The following is a 16,254-nucleotide window of genomic DNA, read 5'->3' as shown; positions in this document are numbered from 1 at the left end:
CCTGAACAGTTAGTGGACGTCATGCGCCAACAATAATTCGCAGAATGGTTTCCACCTTGGTTTTCTCGTCTGAAGGAACTCGATCTAGTATTCGTTCGTATGCCTCAGGGACATTCTTCGGAAGTGGTGGAATGGTTTCATGGTCTGGCCGAAGACTATTTTTCAACGTTCTTCTGATATCATCTATTGCTAAATACAACCACAGGTATGTGCGATGCTTCATTTCGCATAACTCTCTTTCGAGCCGCTCCTGCGTGTCTGCACGCAGACGTAGGTCCTTCCCTAGCTCAGCCAATTTGACTCTTACTACTAGATTGATCTCTTCATGGATTTGATCATTCTCTTCTTCACCGCGGAGATGAATCTGCGGAAAACGCTCAGTCAATGGCCGAAACCGATCTTGAATATCATCATATGGTCGACTTGTCACTAGAAACTTCAGCCAATTTCCTTGACCAGCCGGACGTCTGTTATTAAAGTCACCGAGTTTCTCAATCAAGAGTTTCTGATCATGATCACGACACTCATCAAGGGCGTCGAATACACAGATTGTATTCCTGAATGCGGGATCGGACATGGCGGCCATGAAAATGCGCCACATGTCGTCCACTTCATTCTGAATTTTCTCTTTATTTCTTTCCCAAAACGGCAGTGCTTGTCGTAACAGTTGTGGCTGCAAGCTGAATAGCTGATGAAGCACAGCACACAACGCGGTGGCCAGATTGTTCTGCTCGTCGTTATCCTTAAAAAAAAAATATAAAATGAAGACATTCGAGTCAGAGAGCGGAAACACTTCATCGATCAATGACTTGGCGAGTACAGATTTACCGCATCCTGGGTCCGCCGAGATCCACAGGAGATCGTTGCGTATGGCATTCCACCAGCGCAGGTACTCAGGGCTCCTTAGTGCCCACTCACACGTTCCTTCCACTCGGTTGGGATTGATATTTTTGAACCTTTCATAAGTCGACGTCTTGAATACCTGATGACAGCGACGTTGGTCCTCGGTCAGATATCGCATGACTTGGTTATGATGGTGGGTCTCGCGTTGTTTGAAAGCTTCTTTAAGGCGAGAGTCAATTGCCCCAATCTGGTCAGAGAGATGCAATACTAGGATAATCCAACGACTTCGTATTAGCTACTTTATACACGCAATACATTATAGTGTCAAATTCTCAGCCCGATTACGTACACTGCTTGATCGTAGATAACTTCGTAACACCTTGCCCAGGAATCACTAGTAACAGCTCTTTTGCATAAGCCGCAGCCGTTGCAGCAGCATACGGCTGCCACACCTTATTTTTATGAGAATCAGCGTAGTCGCAAATACCTCGGATGACGAGGCAAGGAAATGAATCCATCAGCCCTAAATCTCAGGTTAGTCATGAGACGATGAAAGTAGGTGCTCGACTTACCGGCAGCTTCCATCTCGAAGCATAAAATGCTCTTCTTCAGTGCCCACTGGTCCCTAAGGATGGCATCTTTCATCACTTGGTCGGCAGACCCAATGGTACCATAGTGAATCTTTGGGGCTGTATCAGTCCTGTCCGTCCTCTTTACAACGTTTGCATTATCTAGCCCACAACAGGCCTTGCATGACTTTTGACCTTCTAGATGGAAGAAGTCTGCTCTGAACAGGCGATCCTTTCTGGTACCGGGGTGCTGGAATTTCGCCATAGCCGGATTTTCTGCAAGCATTTTTGATAAGAGCTCCGGGATTTTGTGGTGTCCTCGAGCATGATTGGCTTGAAGCCTAGCAACCGCATTTAAAACGATGTTCGGGGGCTTGTTCAGTCTGCCCCCGGCATGAACAAACCCCTTTGCCTGCAATGACTTGCCAAAATCGTATTGCACCACCGCTTCCGTGGTCTTCGTGTGTAAACTGACCACCACATCACCCAGCCTTATATCTGGTATTTCCTCCATCTCGTCTTCTGAATCATCAAGATCACCCTCTTCTATTCCACCGCCCGTATCTTGTCGCTGTGATGCGTAATACGGTACGCCACCCCCAATTCCGACCATCAGCCCGAATCTGATCGATGGAAAGCTGCGGATCAAGTCTGTGGCAATTGTGGCAGCCGATACTTTGCCCGTTGTTTCAGCGGGGAGACAGGCTATTACCACATTGTGATCACCGATCCTCCCAAGGAGATAGGAGTTGGCGTCATGCGGATCGGCCGCTGGCAGCACTGGGTGTTCCTCGTCTAGCATTGCTGCGGCGGCCACGAGTTCAGTCTTTGGCAAAGCACATATCCATCCGATCGTATAATCCTCGTGCGCATATTGCTGGCCAGCCATATTCGCGTAAGATCGAGTAATTCATCTAAAAGAACCAATTCAAGTATGAAGCTAACTGAGGATGCTGTGACAGTAAATTTGCGATCCCTCTGACGTTTATCGTACGTCGCGAACCCCTCGATGTTGGCAAGGCTGAAAGTAGAGTGAGGCTGACTTCGGGATCCCGGCGGTAAGTGGGCGTCTATGATTGGAAGAAGTTCACGTCTTTGCAGGATGGTTCCGCAACATATCTGGCCCTTCAGTGGCCGAATTTCAGAGCGATAGGATCCGTCGTATCATACCAAGCCATCATATATTGCATGTGGGCAACTTCAAATTTTGAGCGCGGCCGCATCGTCCTTCTCAGCGCATCCTCTTCTATCATCCTTCTGTTACTCGCTCATAGTGCGATTGGAAGTTAATCATGATGCAATGTATTTCGATGAGAGGCGGCAATTAACTTATACTCGAATTTGGCTAAACGGAACTATCAATGCGAAATGACCCGCAATCCATTAGGCAGATTAAGGCAGAAGCGTACTAGTGTTTCAAGTGAAATCAGGCACCTCATAATTGGATCTCCACATGGGGATGGCAAAAACAGTTACCTTGGGAAGAGAGAAGTCTAAACGGCAACAAGTACAAAGTTAAAAAGTGTTTCAAACGAAGAATCTAATTCCAGCCTGTAGTCGATTTTAGCTACTGGGTCTGGTGGGGTCAAGTCGCTAGAAGGTTTCTCGCATATCCACATTCATGAAATTACATGGTCCATCCACCCTCTGCTTTCCATTCGCTGATAACCAGAACTAGGCATTGGCGAACAATTCAAACGAGGCGATCACTATGACAAGTGACTCGAATAGGCGCCCCTTTCGGCAGGATCACAACAACTTTGCAGTCATGTATGTCAACCCGCAAGGAGCTGTCATCGGATGGTAGACGGATGGTAAGAGAAGTACCCTCCACACATCTCAACGTGATATGACTAGATGGACGTATCGTTTCCTTTAGCTTACTTCACACAGCAGGCGCAAAGCTTCTCACTTATTGCTTCATTCACCTGCTTTTCGAGATTATGGAAAAGATCGTCCAGGAACCGCTGGTATTCTTCGATCGACGAGTATACATTCATGACGTTAACTTGGTGGCAATAGACCGACTATAAATCAAAGATGGTAATCGATTTATTGATGTTGCTGGATTGAATGACAGATGTGCCTGAGGGCCTTCTAATATATACTGAAGCAGAGAAGGCCATTCAACATAGATTATTTAAAGATAAACAGAACCTAAACTGGACATGGTCGACATTATAGTGTTTTGTTTCTCATAAGAATCTTGAATCTCCAGCAACCACACATATCATATTCTCCGAGTTTCTTAGGCATTTCCTTTTTGAAGTCGTTTGTCTCGATTGTTTTAGACGCATCAAATCGGCAAGTATAGCGCGATTGTAGGCAGCCGCTAATGGAACTATACTGGATCGACCCACATTGCAACACTGCAAGTGCTATACTTTGCCTCTGGATGGGTACAGACCTCGTGATTTGTGATAGCCAGTCGCTGGTGGCTGAGACACCAGTCGAAGTGTTCGTTCTGGAAACACTCGCCTATTACTTTTTGTAGACAATGAGGACTTGGTTCATCAGCCGTTGCATCAGCTAGATAAATTTTAAGCTTACCATGTGATGTCACACGTAGTGTGATCAATCTCTGCGATAATTTCTGTAAAGAACTGGTCGTTGTGATCTATGACTCTGTAGCTTATGGGAATTTTCAATCGTCTGTGGCTTAATCAAAGAAACGCCATGAATGTGATCGGAGGATAATTAGGTAAAAGTCTGTTTGAATTGTTGCAGGTGCAACCGTTCTGATATAATTTCTACGGTCATTCTGGGAATAACCAGCTGATGGTCTATTTCGATCGAGTGGGGCAGTCTTGCAAAAGTTTAACTGCGCAGCGTGATTGGTCATTGTGGGTTAGATCAAACAAAGAAAATAAGCTACTAAAATCAGATCGATCGAAAAGACCATGCGGGATGATATGAGTGCTGACATCTTAACGCCGAAACAGGTAACATAGCGCGGACCATACTACGGCGCTGCCTGACCAAGGACGGATCCACGGAGTCTGGACTGTGACCGAGGTCGGGCATTTGAGGATTGTAATGTAATAATATACTATGATAGTGCTTGAGCAGCTACCTCGAGAGTATTATAGGTACATGAAGTCCAATACAAAGTAAGGATGGATAGACCCATCAACTAATGCAATCTTGAACGGGAGACTTCGCCCGTGTGTGAATGACACTTTGTTGTAATGCATAGGGGCAGGGATATAGGGAGATGCAACCAAATTGTTCAAAATGAACTAAGAGACGGTGTGATAATTGTCGAAGAGCATTTTATAGTGACGTTTCAAGCGACGAAATGTCAAAAATTGGCAGAGGCGACGATTTATTCATAAATCCTACCAGAGAATTCTCGTACTCAAGGATCAATACCCCCAGTTGCGACCACCAAGAACCGAATATGTATTCATGGCTAGAGTCTGTGGAATTGTCTCCTGTGACTATTGTAATACATGTATTACTGGTACTATCGCGCTGATATGGCATATAAGTACCTGGAATCGTGAATGTGCCGTTACCAAGGCCGAAGGTGAAGTCAGGCAGGGTTGTATTGCATGGATAACGATATGTATTGTCCGCTGCAGACCAAATAGCGTCGATTCCTGTAAAGTACCAGTCTAAAAGCTTCTGCGGCCAAACGAGAGACTGTTCTTGAGTAGAAACCGTTGCAGACCACGTCGGAATTGGAGGTGTCTTCATCTCGCCGGCTGATATTGCAGTAATATTAATACTCCATGTGGGCTGATTATAATTCCGTGTCACCCACGCGATATCAGCGACATTACCGAAATTATTCGGGAGTCCTAAAGTCCATGTGCCATTGTGCCATTCACGGAACAAGTCAATGGAACATTTCCATTCTGTATTGCTTATTAATGCAGCTATCTAGGAGTATTAATTAGAAGCTTACCTGTCACCTGATCCCTGATCGCAGACATAAAACTAGGTTGTCCAGAATCTTGGAACAGGTTTATATCGAAACCGATCACACCACTTGCTTCGCCAAAAGGGAAATTCTGCCCACTATTCAGAAGATCATAGTTGTGGAGCTGGCCAAACCCAATATCAGAATAAAGCACTCCACCAACATTAAAAGTCTCAATCCCAGGGTTCGCCCAGGCCACGACACCATCCCCGAACTTGTACTCTTGGATAGGGAGATCATGGCTATCTACTCGGACAATCATCGCGCATGACGTAGATGCGCTGCAGTTATACACCGGACTACCATCTATCGCTGGCCCCTCAAAGGTAGATTGGACTAGAACTCCGCTGAAGGTAGTATCGAACTGCACATCGAAGCTTTTCTTATATTGGATTCATCTCTCTAACATGCTACGATTACTTTAGTGTTGTTGTGGTGTCGATAGGGCGCCTCGTATCTATCGCTAGAGCTGGGAGCGGTCTTCAAGATGACCCTACATGTAAGTCGTGCCCGTTTTTACCTTTCAAGAGTGAATGAGAAAGATGAGGAGCAAAAATAACCATTCACAGACAATATCGTAGTACCAATATTCTGGCTTGGTTCTGAAATCCCTATCTCTGTCATCAGCATCTCGATACCAAGCATATTCTCTCTCGTCCAGAGTATTTATAGGAAATATGTTCCTTCGCCAAGCTACATGGGATCATATTCCTCTAGCCGTAGACTCATCAATCGTGACATTGACGATTCAAATATCAACCGTTTTGACATGGGCAAAAATTGGACTGAACTTCAACATAGGTGGCCTCAGTCTTCTTCGATAGAATCCCACGTTTTTGCTGCACCTACGGTGTCATTACCATCACGGAATGTGCGAAGGGATGACTACATCTTGAATCCGAGCGTCATCCGCATCCAGAGAGATGTTAGTATTGGGTAGGGTTGCAGACTAATGTTTGCGTCTTGTCTTTAGTTTTCTTTTGCTTTGTCAAACTGATCTTAGAATTTATTAAAGGCCAAAACCGGATACTAGGAATGAGGTGGTTCATTCAAGTCATGCTGGCATATCTAGTACCGAATATACTGAATGACTAACTACAGAGTTGTCTAGTTAGACACATACATTATCTTCATCCTTCTAATACACCAAAAGATGATAGAAACTTTCAGCATCGCTTATAGTAATCATAACGCTCGATATCCACTTGGTATTTTCAGTACTACCAGGCAAATAAACTATCAAGGCAGTGCTAAGCCTCATCCGGTGGCGGTATCAGAATGTTCCGAGGGAATCGCAATTTCTATGTCTACCGAATTTCACTTATGGGTTGCTTTTAGCTCTACTACATCATGGGAAATACAAACAACAATCAATCGTATTGCTCTTGACCGAGATTCTGGCCCTGTCAAATATCAGTCGGTATTACTTGCATCCCAGTAATGTTACAATGGAATGGCAAACGCATACTATTCACTGATTGATGCATTATACCCTGTTGCAGCTCCCTTCAAGCACCCTTCCAAGGCTGGTGGCCCGAAGGTCAGCTGGCAAGTAACCAGAATACAAAAATCCCAACAAGTCCATTATAACTCCGAACTTTCCCCCTAACAAGTCAAATAAAGCCAAGGAACGATATCTATGGTGGACATCCACAAATTCCTGCATTCGGTTGTTAGGAATTCATGGGAAATGCATATTCACGACAAAATAAGCCCCCAATTTTGTATTTGCGCCCGGGGACATAAGAGATAACAGCTCCAGAAAGCATGGATGACACACAAATACTATTTGCCTACCTAAATGCGCGAAAATTCAAATAGTTACAGGCCCGGGGGAGGGAGGCAGGGGTCCGGGGTATTTAAAAGCCGATATAAAGAGATAAGGCAATTCTCACCAGAAAATCACATGCTTCAGGCAATATGTTTAGCCATACTATTGAATACAGGACCGATGTTTTAACGAAAACCAAAAATAAGGACATCAAAAAAAGAAGGGTTAAAACCAGGGATTGATAAATTATGGCCGCGGTGCCATGCAGCTGAAGATGCATATGCATATATGGGTTGTAATCTTCAATGTTTATACTTATCTAGGATAAGATATACATCATGTCGAATGCCTTATTGACCGTAGACTAGAAATGCTAATTTTCGAGTCTCTAAAATACCATGCATCCATTTATATCTAATGAATTTGGATATTTGACATGCCCTGTTGGTGACACAGCAGTTCAATACGCTTGTACATTCGAGGCCCGAGGGTAACATGAAGTGTATTCCGAGTCCTCCGGGGTAACATGAAGTGAACTATTGGATTGTACTCTCGACGGTGGCTGCAGGGTGTGCATGATAGGCATCCTTCCCGCGGATCCTATTACTCCTGCCACCTAAAGCAAATAGGGTCGACGAAACACAGCCAATAATATCCAGGTAGCTACTCATTCTCTAATTATAGGTACAAGTGAGAGACTGCTGGTACGAAGCCTCCTATTTAAATCATGCATGTTAGTTTAAAATTTCATTATTCGGTTATATCTTAGTCTTGTTGTCGTGTGGCTAGATCTACTACATACTTGCCTGTCTATGTAGTTAGGTAAATATACATTAACTGATGTAGGTACGTTACCTTACTCCAGCCAAATAGAGACTTTTAGCAATCCGCGCAAGAAACCCATTAACTAATGCTAAACCAAATCTGTTCATGTTACCGTTCTTTACCATTCTTTCCTGAAAGCAGCCTAACCTTCCACCATGTCGACGCCAAACTCATTGCCCGATTATGAGGGCAAAGAAGTCGCATCAGGAAATGCAGCGACAATTATCGAGGATCAGACAATCCCTCCAGCCCGCCGCATGAGGGCCTTTTCGTGGTTTGGTTATATTCTCTCTCCTGGCAGCCCTCTTCCTGTTCGCACTAGACAACACGATTGTGGCCAATGTACAACCCAGCATCATAAATACTCTCGGAGACATAGAAAAACTACCATGGATCTCAGTTGCTTTTGGACTTAGTGCCGTGGCCACCAATCTCTTCTGGTAAAAGAAACTCTCATGCCGGACAGTCTCTAATATCAAGCTCAATCATATCCATGAATGTATACATAAATGTATACTAATGTAGTGAGTGAGCTCAGGGGCCAACTTTATGGCCATTTCAATAACAAGCCACTATTCATTGCGGGTGTCGTAACTTTCGAGGTCGGTTCGGCAGTTTGCGGCGCAGCGCCAACCCTCGATGCCCTGATTATTGGGCGAGCAATATGTGGAATCGGAGGAATCAGTATTTACCTAGGAACAATCAACATGGTATCTACCTTGACGACAGAAGCAGAGAGACCGCTGTATCTGGGGTTCGTGGGCCTGACATGGGGTATTGGCACAATGTACGTTCTTCCACAGATATTCTTTTCTTCCATTTTTTTGGCCCATTTTGTTCTCTCATTCTGACTTTTTCCAGTCTCGGTCCTATCATCGGCGGAGCGTTTGCAGATAGCTCAGCAACCTGGAGATGGTCTTTTTACATTAATCTCTGCATTGGTGGCACCGCAGCACCCGTCTATCTTTTTCTTCTGCCCGGATACAATCCACGACCTGGTATCGGTATCCTGACCCGAGCAAAGGAGCTGGATTTTGTCGGAGGCATTCTGAGTGCGGGGGCAATGACTACACTGGTTATGGCTATCTCATTTGGTGGAGGCGTCTACCGATGGGATAGCGGTCAAATAATCGGCCTATTTATCAGCACGGGAGTTCTTTGGGTGTTGTTTATTTTGCAGCAAGCTTTTGCTCTCTTGACAACTTCATCCCGTCGACTCTTCCCTGTGGACCTGGTGCGGTCGTGGGAGATGGATATTCTCTTTTCCCAAATGGCGATTGCGCAGACTTTGGTCATGCTCCCGATTTATTTTATCCCCATCTTTTTCCAATTTACCAAGGGGGATAATGCCATCGATAGCGGTGTTCGCTTGCTTCCGTTTGTGCTCGTGCTCGTGTTTGCTGTCATGCTCAACGGCGCCATGATGGCTAAGTTGGGCTATTACATGCCATGGTACTTGCTCGGCGCAATTTTCGCCCTGATAGGCAGCTGTCTTCTGCATACCATCGACCTGTATATGAGCCGTGGTCGGGTCTACGGATTCTCTGTCCTTGCTGCTTTAGGCACAGGATTGTACTCTCAGGCCGGCTTCGCTGTCGCACAGGTAAAGGCACCTCCACAGCAGTTATCTCAGGCTACTGCTTTTATTGGCGTTGGCCAAGTAGGTGGCATTAAATTGGCGCTGGCACTTTCCAACAGCATCTTACTGAACAGAGCCACGGATAAAATCAGTTATATCCTGCCCGGTGCGGCTAGGGGTGTAATTCAACAAGCCATCTCCGGGGTCAGAGCGTCCTTTTTCACTACCTTGTCGCCGTCTGACCGGACTCGAGTTCTAGGGGCTGTTGTTGAGAGTATAGCCGACGTCTTTATTATGATGATCGCGGCGGCAGCGGTCTCTACAGTCCTTGCCATCTTTATGAAACGCGAAAAACTTTTTGTCAAGCTCCCTCCTTCTAATGATGCGGAAGCTACTCAAGAACCGTCTCCATAATGGCCAGTCACCCTCATTTGATCCTCAGGGTTGGCACATTTAGTGAGTCCTGGTAGGACACATCTTTTACAGGCACTGAATATACCGAGGGTGAGAAGGTCGAGAGCATAGTGAGGTGTCAAATAAGCTATGAGGAGATTGATATACTTTCGGGTAGGTCATGGCATTTGTTCTTACAAGCAGGTATCAAGACTAGCATTTAGTAGTTCAGGTTTCTCTTTCTTGCCTAATAATGTCTATTCCCAGGGCACTCTAAAAAAGTCCCTTAGAAGATCGTGAAGGACTAGACAGGAAGGAGAAGGACAATCAACAAACCTTGGAGTGACTTAGTCCATATCAAGTGCCACCTGTCAGTATAACAATAATCAAATGAAGTATTATACAACTCGCTTGTTAATAGTGGGTGAAACCGCAGGATACAGATGAGCTGGCAGTACGGTGGGTCACTTTTTACCACAGTGACTACCGTAACTAAGTCAAAGTTCTGCGGCAAAAAGTGAACCACCGCCAGCTCATTTGTGGTCTCGTGAAACCGGACAAACAGCCTATTAAACCGGAGACAAAGAAATGGACAATAATTGTCTATCAGCTACCTATTTAGTAGGGATGTTTAGTCGCTGGTGGTGGGGGAAGCTTGCATCAGGTGCCATCAATGCACCTGTCATGCACCCACAAACCCATGTAGGCGCTGTGCTCAAAGAAAACCAAGTTATGGGTGGTGTTTGGCTGCAATGGGTATATGCGGTCAGGTATTGTACTGGAAATTACGTCTAACAGATAATGCATGACGAGTAGACACGTAAATACTACGATTCAGAAATTCTTTGTATACTATGAGAAGACTTTTGTTTCCAATATATGAGGAGTTTATTTTGATTTTTAATTTTTCTCTACGCGAAGGAAAATCAAATCAGTTTTAATTACTACCTAGACACTACACTGTGTAGCAAGTTCTAGACGAAAACAACAGCACAATGATTCCTGGCACCCAACTAGACGGCGTTGCTCTTGTTGTAGGCGTAAGTGCTATATCAATATTTATACCACTATATTCTATACCACAGCAAGAATGAAACTGATCATACATGTATATTTTTTTCTTCCCAGTCTGGACGAGGCATCGGCCAGCAAGCAGCCTTCTCTCTAGCTGAAGCTGGTGCAAGGGCCATCGTTTTTGCTGACATGAATGAGGAAACCGCAACAGCTTCAGCCGAGGAAAGCAAACAATATGCAACAAACAAGGAATACCAGGCAACAGCTTTCAAGGTAAACGTTACAGATGAGAAAGGGGTACAGGATATGGTAGATTTTGTAGTGAAGCAATTTGGTCGGATTGATTATGCTGTTAATGGTGCTGGGGTAAATCAACCTTTCCTGTCATTCTTCCCTGCTTTTATCTTCTTCTCAATGGACCTCCATTCATCAGATTTTGCAGAGGAATTTTACTATTTACATTACTTACAATCTTGATTCTGGTTTGACTAGGTCGACAATGGTGTCCACGCCCCGATCGCCGATACAGACATTGAAGGCTTCGATCGTATCATGACTATCAACGCCAGAGGTATGCTCCTCTGCGTGCGTGCTGAAGCTGCAGCCATGCGTAAACAAGAGCCCCGGACATTCACCAGCCGGAATGGTGTTCGTGATATCGGGAGGGGGGCAATTGTGAATGTTGCTTCAGCCAATTCCTCTGTTGGGCTCCCCGGAAAGGGCTCTTATACTATCTCTAAGCATGCTTGTTTAGGGTTGACAAAAATGGCCGGTTAGCTCTCACCATCACTGTACCGGTCGTTCCTTTTTATGAATCATGGCTAATCCTCTATGATTTGAGAACAGGGTTGGATCATTCACCTGAGGGAATCCGTTGCAATGCTGTCTGTCCGACCTGGGTCCGCACTCCGCTGTTGGATATCGAACTAGAAAAGAATCCCGAGGTGCGCGATGCAATAACAGCGATTGTACCTATCAAGCGTGCCGCCGAGTGTGAAGAGGTTTCCGAGGCTATCACTTTCTTGCTGAGTCCGGCTGCCAGCTACATCAATGGGACAAGTCTCATTTTGGATGCTGGAGTGACGACTTCAGTCCGCGTGTTTAGAACGAACTAGTGACTGAATGTGAATTAGCCAGGATGGACATGACTGTCTTTTGCAATTGCTTCGTTCATTGAATGAGTTTATGTAACAACAGTCGACTTCCTGTCTGCATATATAGCCTCAAGCAATAGTCGGCTGTGTGGTCTCAATCCAGCTTTTGTTGTTACGAGGGGTTTCCCCTAAAATTCATTTCATTCGTTTATTATCTCTAAGTGTTGAAGGCGGCCCAAAAAGAGGAAATTCTTCATGCTTTTATCCTTGTCATAAAATGGTTCAATAGTTTCTACATTAAGTCCCTCCAGGCCTCCTTTTGTCGTTGATATATCGTAGCGTCGCTATCCGTCGGCGACTTCGCGACGTACTAATGGTTCTTCTTGGTATATGACTGCCTACATCCTTGATGTTCTGATCAGCATCCTTATTCAAGATCCTCTTGGCCGCTTCCATATCCAATTCCCTGGAAGTCCACATCAGAGACGTCTGATTGTATTTATCTTTAGAAAATAATATAATTAAATCTATTAATGTTAAGGCTAATAAAAAACAACACTGATGTCAACTTTATTTATAATTACCCCTACCCCCAGCCCAAGGTCAGAATTCAGCCCTGTTATTACTTATTAGGTAGTCCCAAATTATTTGCATATCTTAAACAGCCTGTCCCGACAGCCAACCAGCCCACGTTCTAAGCCGGTTGAGCGCTGCGACCGCCCAATATTGCACTGCACTGATCAATGCCACGGCCAACGGCTGTTGGAAGAATTGGCCGAACCATACGCTCCGTTTCCAATGGAGATACGTGGCTGCCGTTACCTGATATTCCCACTCGGCTACATCCAGCTCACCCTTTACCAAGCGCTCTGTTAGAAGAGCCTGATAGGCAGCCTGATTAGTGGAAAATGCAATGTGCGGTCGAAGCAATGCCGAGGCATCTCCAACAAGAAGCACCTTGCCCTCTAAAAACGATGCGCGAGGAGAACAGTAGTCTGTGATCAAATGCACAAACGGAGAGGCAATCTTGTCCATTATTTCCACGTATGGGGCAGGGAGGACTCGACGTGCGGAAGCCTTCTGCTGCGCCCAAACCTCTGGGTGTACCTTGTTGGGTGGGCCTGATATCTGATGTCGCACCCCTGCGCTATCGGTCATGATCTCGTCGAGGCAGCCCGGGGCCACGTTAAGATACAAACAAAAATTCAGAAGACGCTGACCAGTAGCAACCGAACCTGCGTCGCCAGGAATGTTATACCTATAGTGAAGGGCTGAAGTGAGCTGGTTATACTCCCTGGGCTAGAAGTTGAGCACGAGAAGTTTTTCTTACACAATGGCATGTGCTCCTTCGGCCTTTAATACGAAGTACGTGATATTTTTACTGAAAATCTCCCGTGTTTCCTTGCTCGCCTGGAGCTCCGGTACTACCCCTCTCCAAGCCACATAGTTCGCATACCGTCGGTCTGCTAGACCTGGGGGTACAAAGACTTTGCGTACAACTGAGTTAGGGCCATCTGCTCCCAAGACAAGATCTGCCGCCAGTTCTCGCTTGCCCACTTCACCGGAGACGTCGACGATTGACACGGATACTCGTCCCTCGGATGCTGGCCGGATATCGACGACCTCCTGACCAACTTGGTACCTTGCTCTCGCCTTGGCACTGGCGATACTTTCACCTTCCAATGGCCTCGGGCCAGGGGGGCTGGGAATGTACTCCGTGGCTAGGCCATCAAAGTTCGCTCGCAAACGGAAGTAAAGCGCATCCCAGGACGACATAATCCGATGAATATGAAGAAATGGCCTACGTCTGCCTTCCCTGTCTACCGACTGAAGGAGTTCTGCTCGGATTCCTAGAGGGATAGTGGCCGCGCGATCGTATCGGCCTAGAAGACGCAGCACATCAGGACCCAGACATACACCTGCCATATGAGATGGAGGCTTATCTGTGGTGAACCTTTCGAGGACGAGGCCCTGCATGAGAGCGGATAGGGAGCCGCCGACCTAGAAACAAACCGATCAACACATTTCAAAAAGTAGTAGGATATGATGGTCCGGCAAATACACAAAGCTTACAATTATGACATCCTTGGGGATGGTGGTGGATGTTGAAACGCTCTCACGAGCCATGCCTATAATACCAACAGTCCAACGGTTGATATTGATTGGTCTGAAGGGATAAAAGGAGTAGATAATTACCTAGGTAGGTAGGTAGGTAGGTGTCTTGATCAATTTATTTCGACTTTTCCACTTTTTTCCGCTATTGTTTTAAATTGAATTGAATTCAACTTGTTTTTGATCTCCTTAACGCTTGAACATAGGGGCAAAATATAAGGATACATTAATAAGTTATGATCTAGCAACCTGTTTTTCCCGTCTTCCAACTTTACAGAATATACGTGTAGCTGCTAACACTGAACTTCCTCCTTACGGTGTCTATTTCGGCGTTTATTGATAACCTCATACGAGGCATCAGAAGTGGAAAGAGGCTGGGCTAAATTTGCTGCCATCAACTGTAATGTTGGATGACACACGCATAACAATGTACTTAACTAGGTAGGTGCATGTGCATATGTAGACCACTGTTAGATATTATTGGTGAAGTGCACAGCGCAGTAAGGCCCAACTTGCGTACCAATCAGGAAGAAACACGTATTAAAGCGAGGGGTTTTGATTCTTCATTAAAGAGGACAATTCCCTGTTAGAAACGAGACAACTTGGTCAAGCAAGAAAGAAAAAATTCAACCCTTCAGCTGAAAAATCATAGTATCATCTTGTTGCTATCAATTTCATGAGATTGAGGGTAAAAACAAACACCGGTAAATCTAACAACCACATACTCCCCGGAGTCCCCAATAGGTCTATATCCGCCAGTTATTTGTGCAATGCTGGAGGACACATATTTCAAATTGAACCAAGGAAATATCTAGCAGGTTGGGTTAACTAGTCATTGCAGATCTCTATTCAAGCCCCTACACAAGTATCCCCCCCCGGTACTCAGTACAGAGCGGCGTAGCTACTCCTCCCTATGTGTAGTTAATTGCCCATTCCCTCCGGCTTTGCCGATATCTACCCACTTTCGTCTTTCCGGTCCATCATTCACTTCGTTTGCAATCAAGGGGGAAAGAAAATGTCTCGCTTCCCCCAAATCCCAGTCCACCAACTCACTCGAGCCCAGAAACTCATCGAGATAAACACCCAGGACGTGTTTTCTCGAGCACCTCCCCAATTGGAGTGGAAAGATGCGTCTGGCAATATTTTAGGTCCTTATGCTGCTTTATTGTAGGTTCCCCTCGGCCACCTCTTAACTCCCTCCCGCCTGTATTGCCAATATCAATGTGTATGGATACACACCCTGGAGTCCAAGGGCTAGGCGGAAGTAACATATGTACACCAAAGCAAGGCTAAACAGACAAAACAAATTTTGTTTTCACATGCATAGTTATACCGACGATTTTGTAGAGCCATGGTTTAAGCTTGCTTTCGCCATCACACGCCAGTCGCGCTTCACACTCAAGCAGCGAGAACTCGCCATTCTCGCCGTGTTGGCAGAATACGACGTTCCATATGTCCTCTACGCGCACTCCGAAATTGCGCTTGCCTCGGGCCTGTCAAAAGAGCAGATTCAACAACCTGTGCATGGAAGTGTGCCGGGTGATCTTAATGAAGAAGACGCAATGGTATATAGCCTGGCATTAACTATGACGCGACTGCGCAGGCCTATGAAGATGGATCTTTTTGAGAAGGCGACAAAGGTACTAAGGAGAGACCAAATTGCCGGGCTTGCGCACATTGTCAGCGGCTTTGTCTATGTGGCTATTTTAACTAATATTGGTGACGGCATTGTGCCCATGACGAAGGATGGCATGTTTACCGCTACTAAAAATTTTGCATTTGAAGAGTAGCTAGTGAGGAAAATATGAGAATTATTCGTATTTTATATTTGACGTCGCTTAGCGGTACCATCTTTAACCTGCTTGGGGTTCCTCCTTTCAACAATAGCAGCTGCCGGAATTGTATGAAGACAGAGGTATGCGCCATTGATGTGTTGTTCCACATTATTTGATATTTCCAGTCTGAGATCTCTTACTAACTCCCTCAATTTGAAGAAAGAAACCTCACCGAGGACCTCAGTATTAATGACACATAGAGTCCAGCCTCCAGAAGGAGTATAAAGTGCCTTGCCACGCCATGGCCCCTTTAACCCCCAATTCTCTGCATGCCCACGATCAGAGAACTAACAT

The 16,254-nt window shown here is 45.5% G+C and overlaps 6 protein-coding genes across 6 annotated transcripts, besides 1 other annotated feature; 3 read left to right on the top strand and 3 right to left on the bottom strand.

The window, feature by feature from the left end:
- Positions 1 to 19: 19 nt before the first annotated feature.
- On the bottom strand, positions 20 to 2,364 carry TSTA_107290 (uncharacterized protein; the record flags this gene model as incomplete). Its single annotated transcript, XM_002486715.1, has 3 exons — positions 1,416 to 2,364; positions 1,193 to 1,366; positions 20 to 1,110 (listed from the first exon to the last, which is right to left on the bottom strand). The coding sequence occupies exons 1-3, from the start codon at positions 2,299 to 2,301 to the stop codon at positions 20 to 22; spliced, it is 2,151 nt and encodes a 716-aa protein (XP_002486760.1). The 5' UTR covers positions 2,302 to 2,364.
- Positions 2,365 to 4,629: 2,265 nt separating this feature from the next.
- On the bottom strand, positions 4,630 to 5,599 carry TSTA_107280 (uncharacterized protein; the record flags this gene model as incomplete). Its single annotated transcript, XM_002486714.1, has 2 exons — positions 4,630 to 5,272; positions 5,323 to 5,599. 2 exons carry the CDS (start codon positions 5,597 to 5,599, stop codon positions 4,686 to 4,688), a joined length of 864 nt encoding a protein of 287 aa, XP_002486759.1. The 3' UTR covers positions 4,630 to 4,685.
- A 2,449-nt stretch (positions 5,600 to 8,048) lies between these two features.
- On the top strand, positions 8,049 to 10,321 carry TSTA_107270 (efflux pump antibiotic resistance protein, putative). Its single transcript, XM_002486713.1, has 3 exons — positions 8,049 to 8,373; positions 8,472 to 8,720; positions 8,795 to 10,321. Exons 2-3 carry the CDS (start codon positions 8,641 to 8,643, stop codon positions 9,924 to 9,926), a joined length of 1,212 nt encoding a protein of 403 aa, XP_002486758.1. The 5' UTR covers positions 8,049 to 8,373; positions 8,472 to 8,640; the 3' UTR covers positions 9,927 to 10,321.
- Positions 10,322 to 10,779: 458 nt separating this feature from the next.
- On the top strand, positions 10,780 to 12,327 carry TSTA_107260 (oxidoreductase, short-chain dehydrogenase/reductase family). The gene is made up of 4 exons (XM_002486712.1): positions 10,780 to 10,945; positions 11,034 to 11,285; positions 11,412 to 11,691; positions 11,766 to 12,327. Exons 1-4 carry the CDS (start codon positions 10,901 to 10,903, stop codon positions 12,032 to 12,034), a joined length of 846 nt encoding a protein of 281 aa, XP_002486757.1. The 5' UTR covers positions 10,780 to 10,900; the 3' UTR covers positions 12,035 to 12,327.
- A 233-nt stretch (positions 12,328 to 12,560) lies between these two features.
- TSTA_107250 (uncharacterized protein) lies at positions 12,561 to 14,307 on the bottom strand. The gene is made up of 3 exons (XM_002486711.1): positions 14,087 to 14,307; positions 13,344 to 14,014; positions 12,561 to 13,271 (listed from the first exon to the last, which is right to left on the bottom strand). The coding sequence occupies exons 1-3, from the start codon at positions 14,138 to 14,140 to the stop codon at positions 12,671 to 12,673; spliced, it is 1,326 nt and encodes a 441-aa protein (XP_002486756.1). The 5' UTR covers positions 14,141 to 14,307; the 3' UTR covers positions 12,561 to 12,670.
- Positions 14,211 to 14,231: a microsatellite.
- Positions 14,308 to 15,081: 774 nt separating the features above from the next.
- On the top strand, positions 15,082 to 15,915 carry TSTA_107240 (uncharacterized protein; the record flags this gene model as incomplete). The annotated part of the gene is made up of 2 exons (XM_002486710.1): positions 15,082 to 15,292; positions 15,453 to 15,915. Exons 1-2 carry the CDS (start codon positions 15,141 to 15,143, stop codon positions 15,913 to 15,915), a joined length of 615 nt encoding a protein of 204 aa, XP_002486755.1. The 5' UTR covers positions 15,082 to 15,140.
- Between the last annotated feature and the right edge of the window lie 339 nt (positions 15,916 to 16,254).

The sequence above is a fragment of the Talaromyces stipitatus genome, genomic scaffold, assembly GCF_000003125.1.
Source record: "Talaromyces stipitatus ATCC 10500 scf_1105507295511 genomic scaffold, whole genome shotgun sequence".
Taxonomy (NCBI): domain Eukaryota; kingdom Fungi; phylum Ascomycota; class Eurotiomycetes; order Eurotiales; family Trichocomaceae; genus Talaromyces; species Talaromyces stipitatus.
The sequence above is the reverse complement of the archived record's forward strand: the minus strand, read 5'-3'. Positions and strand labels throughout refer to the sequence as shown.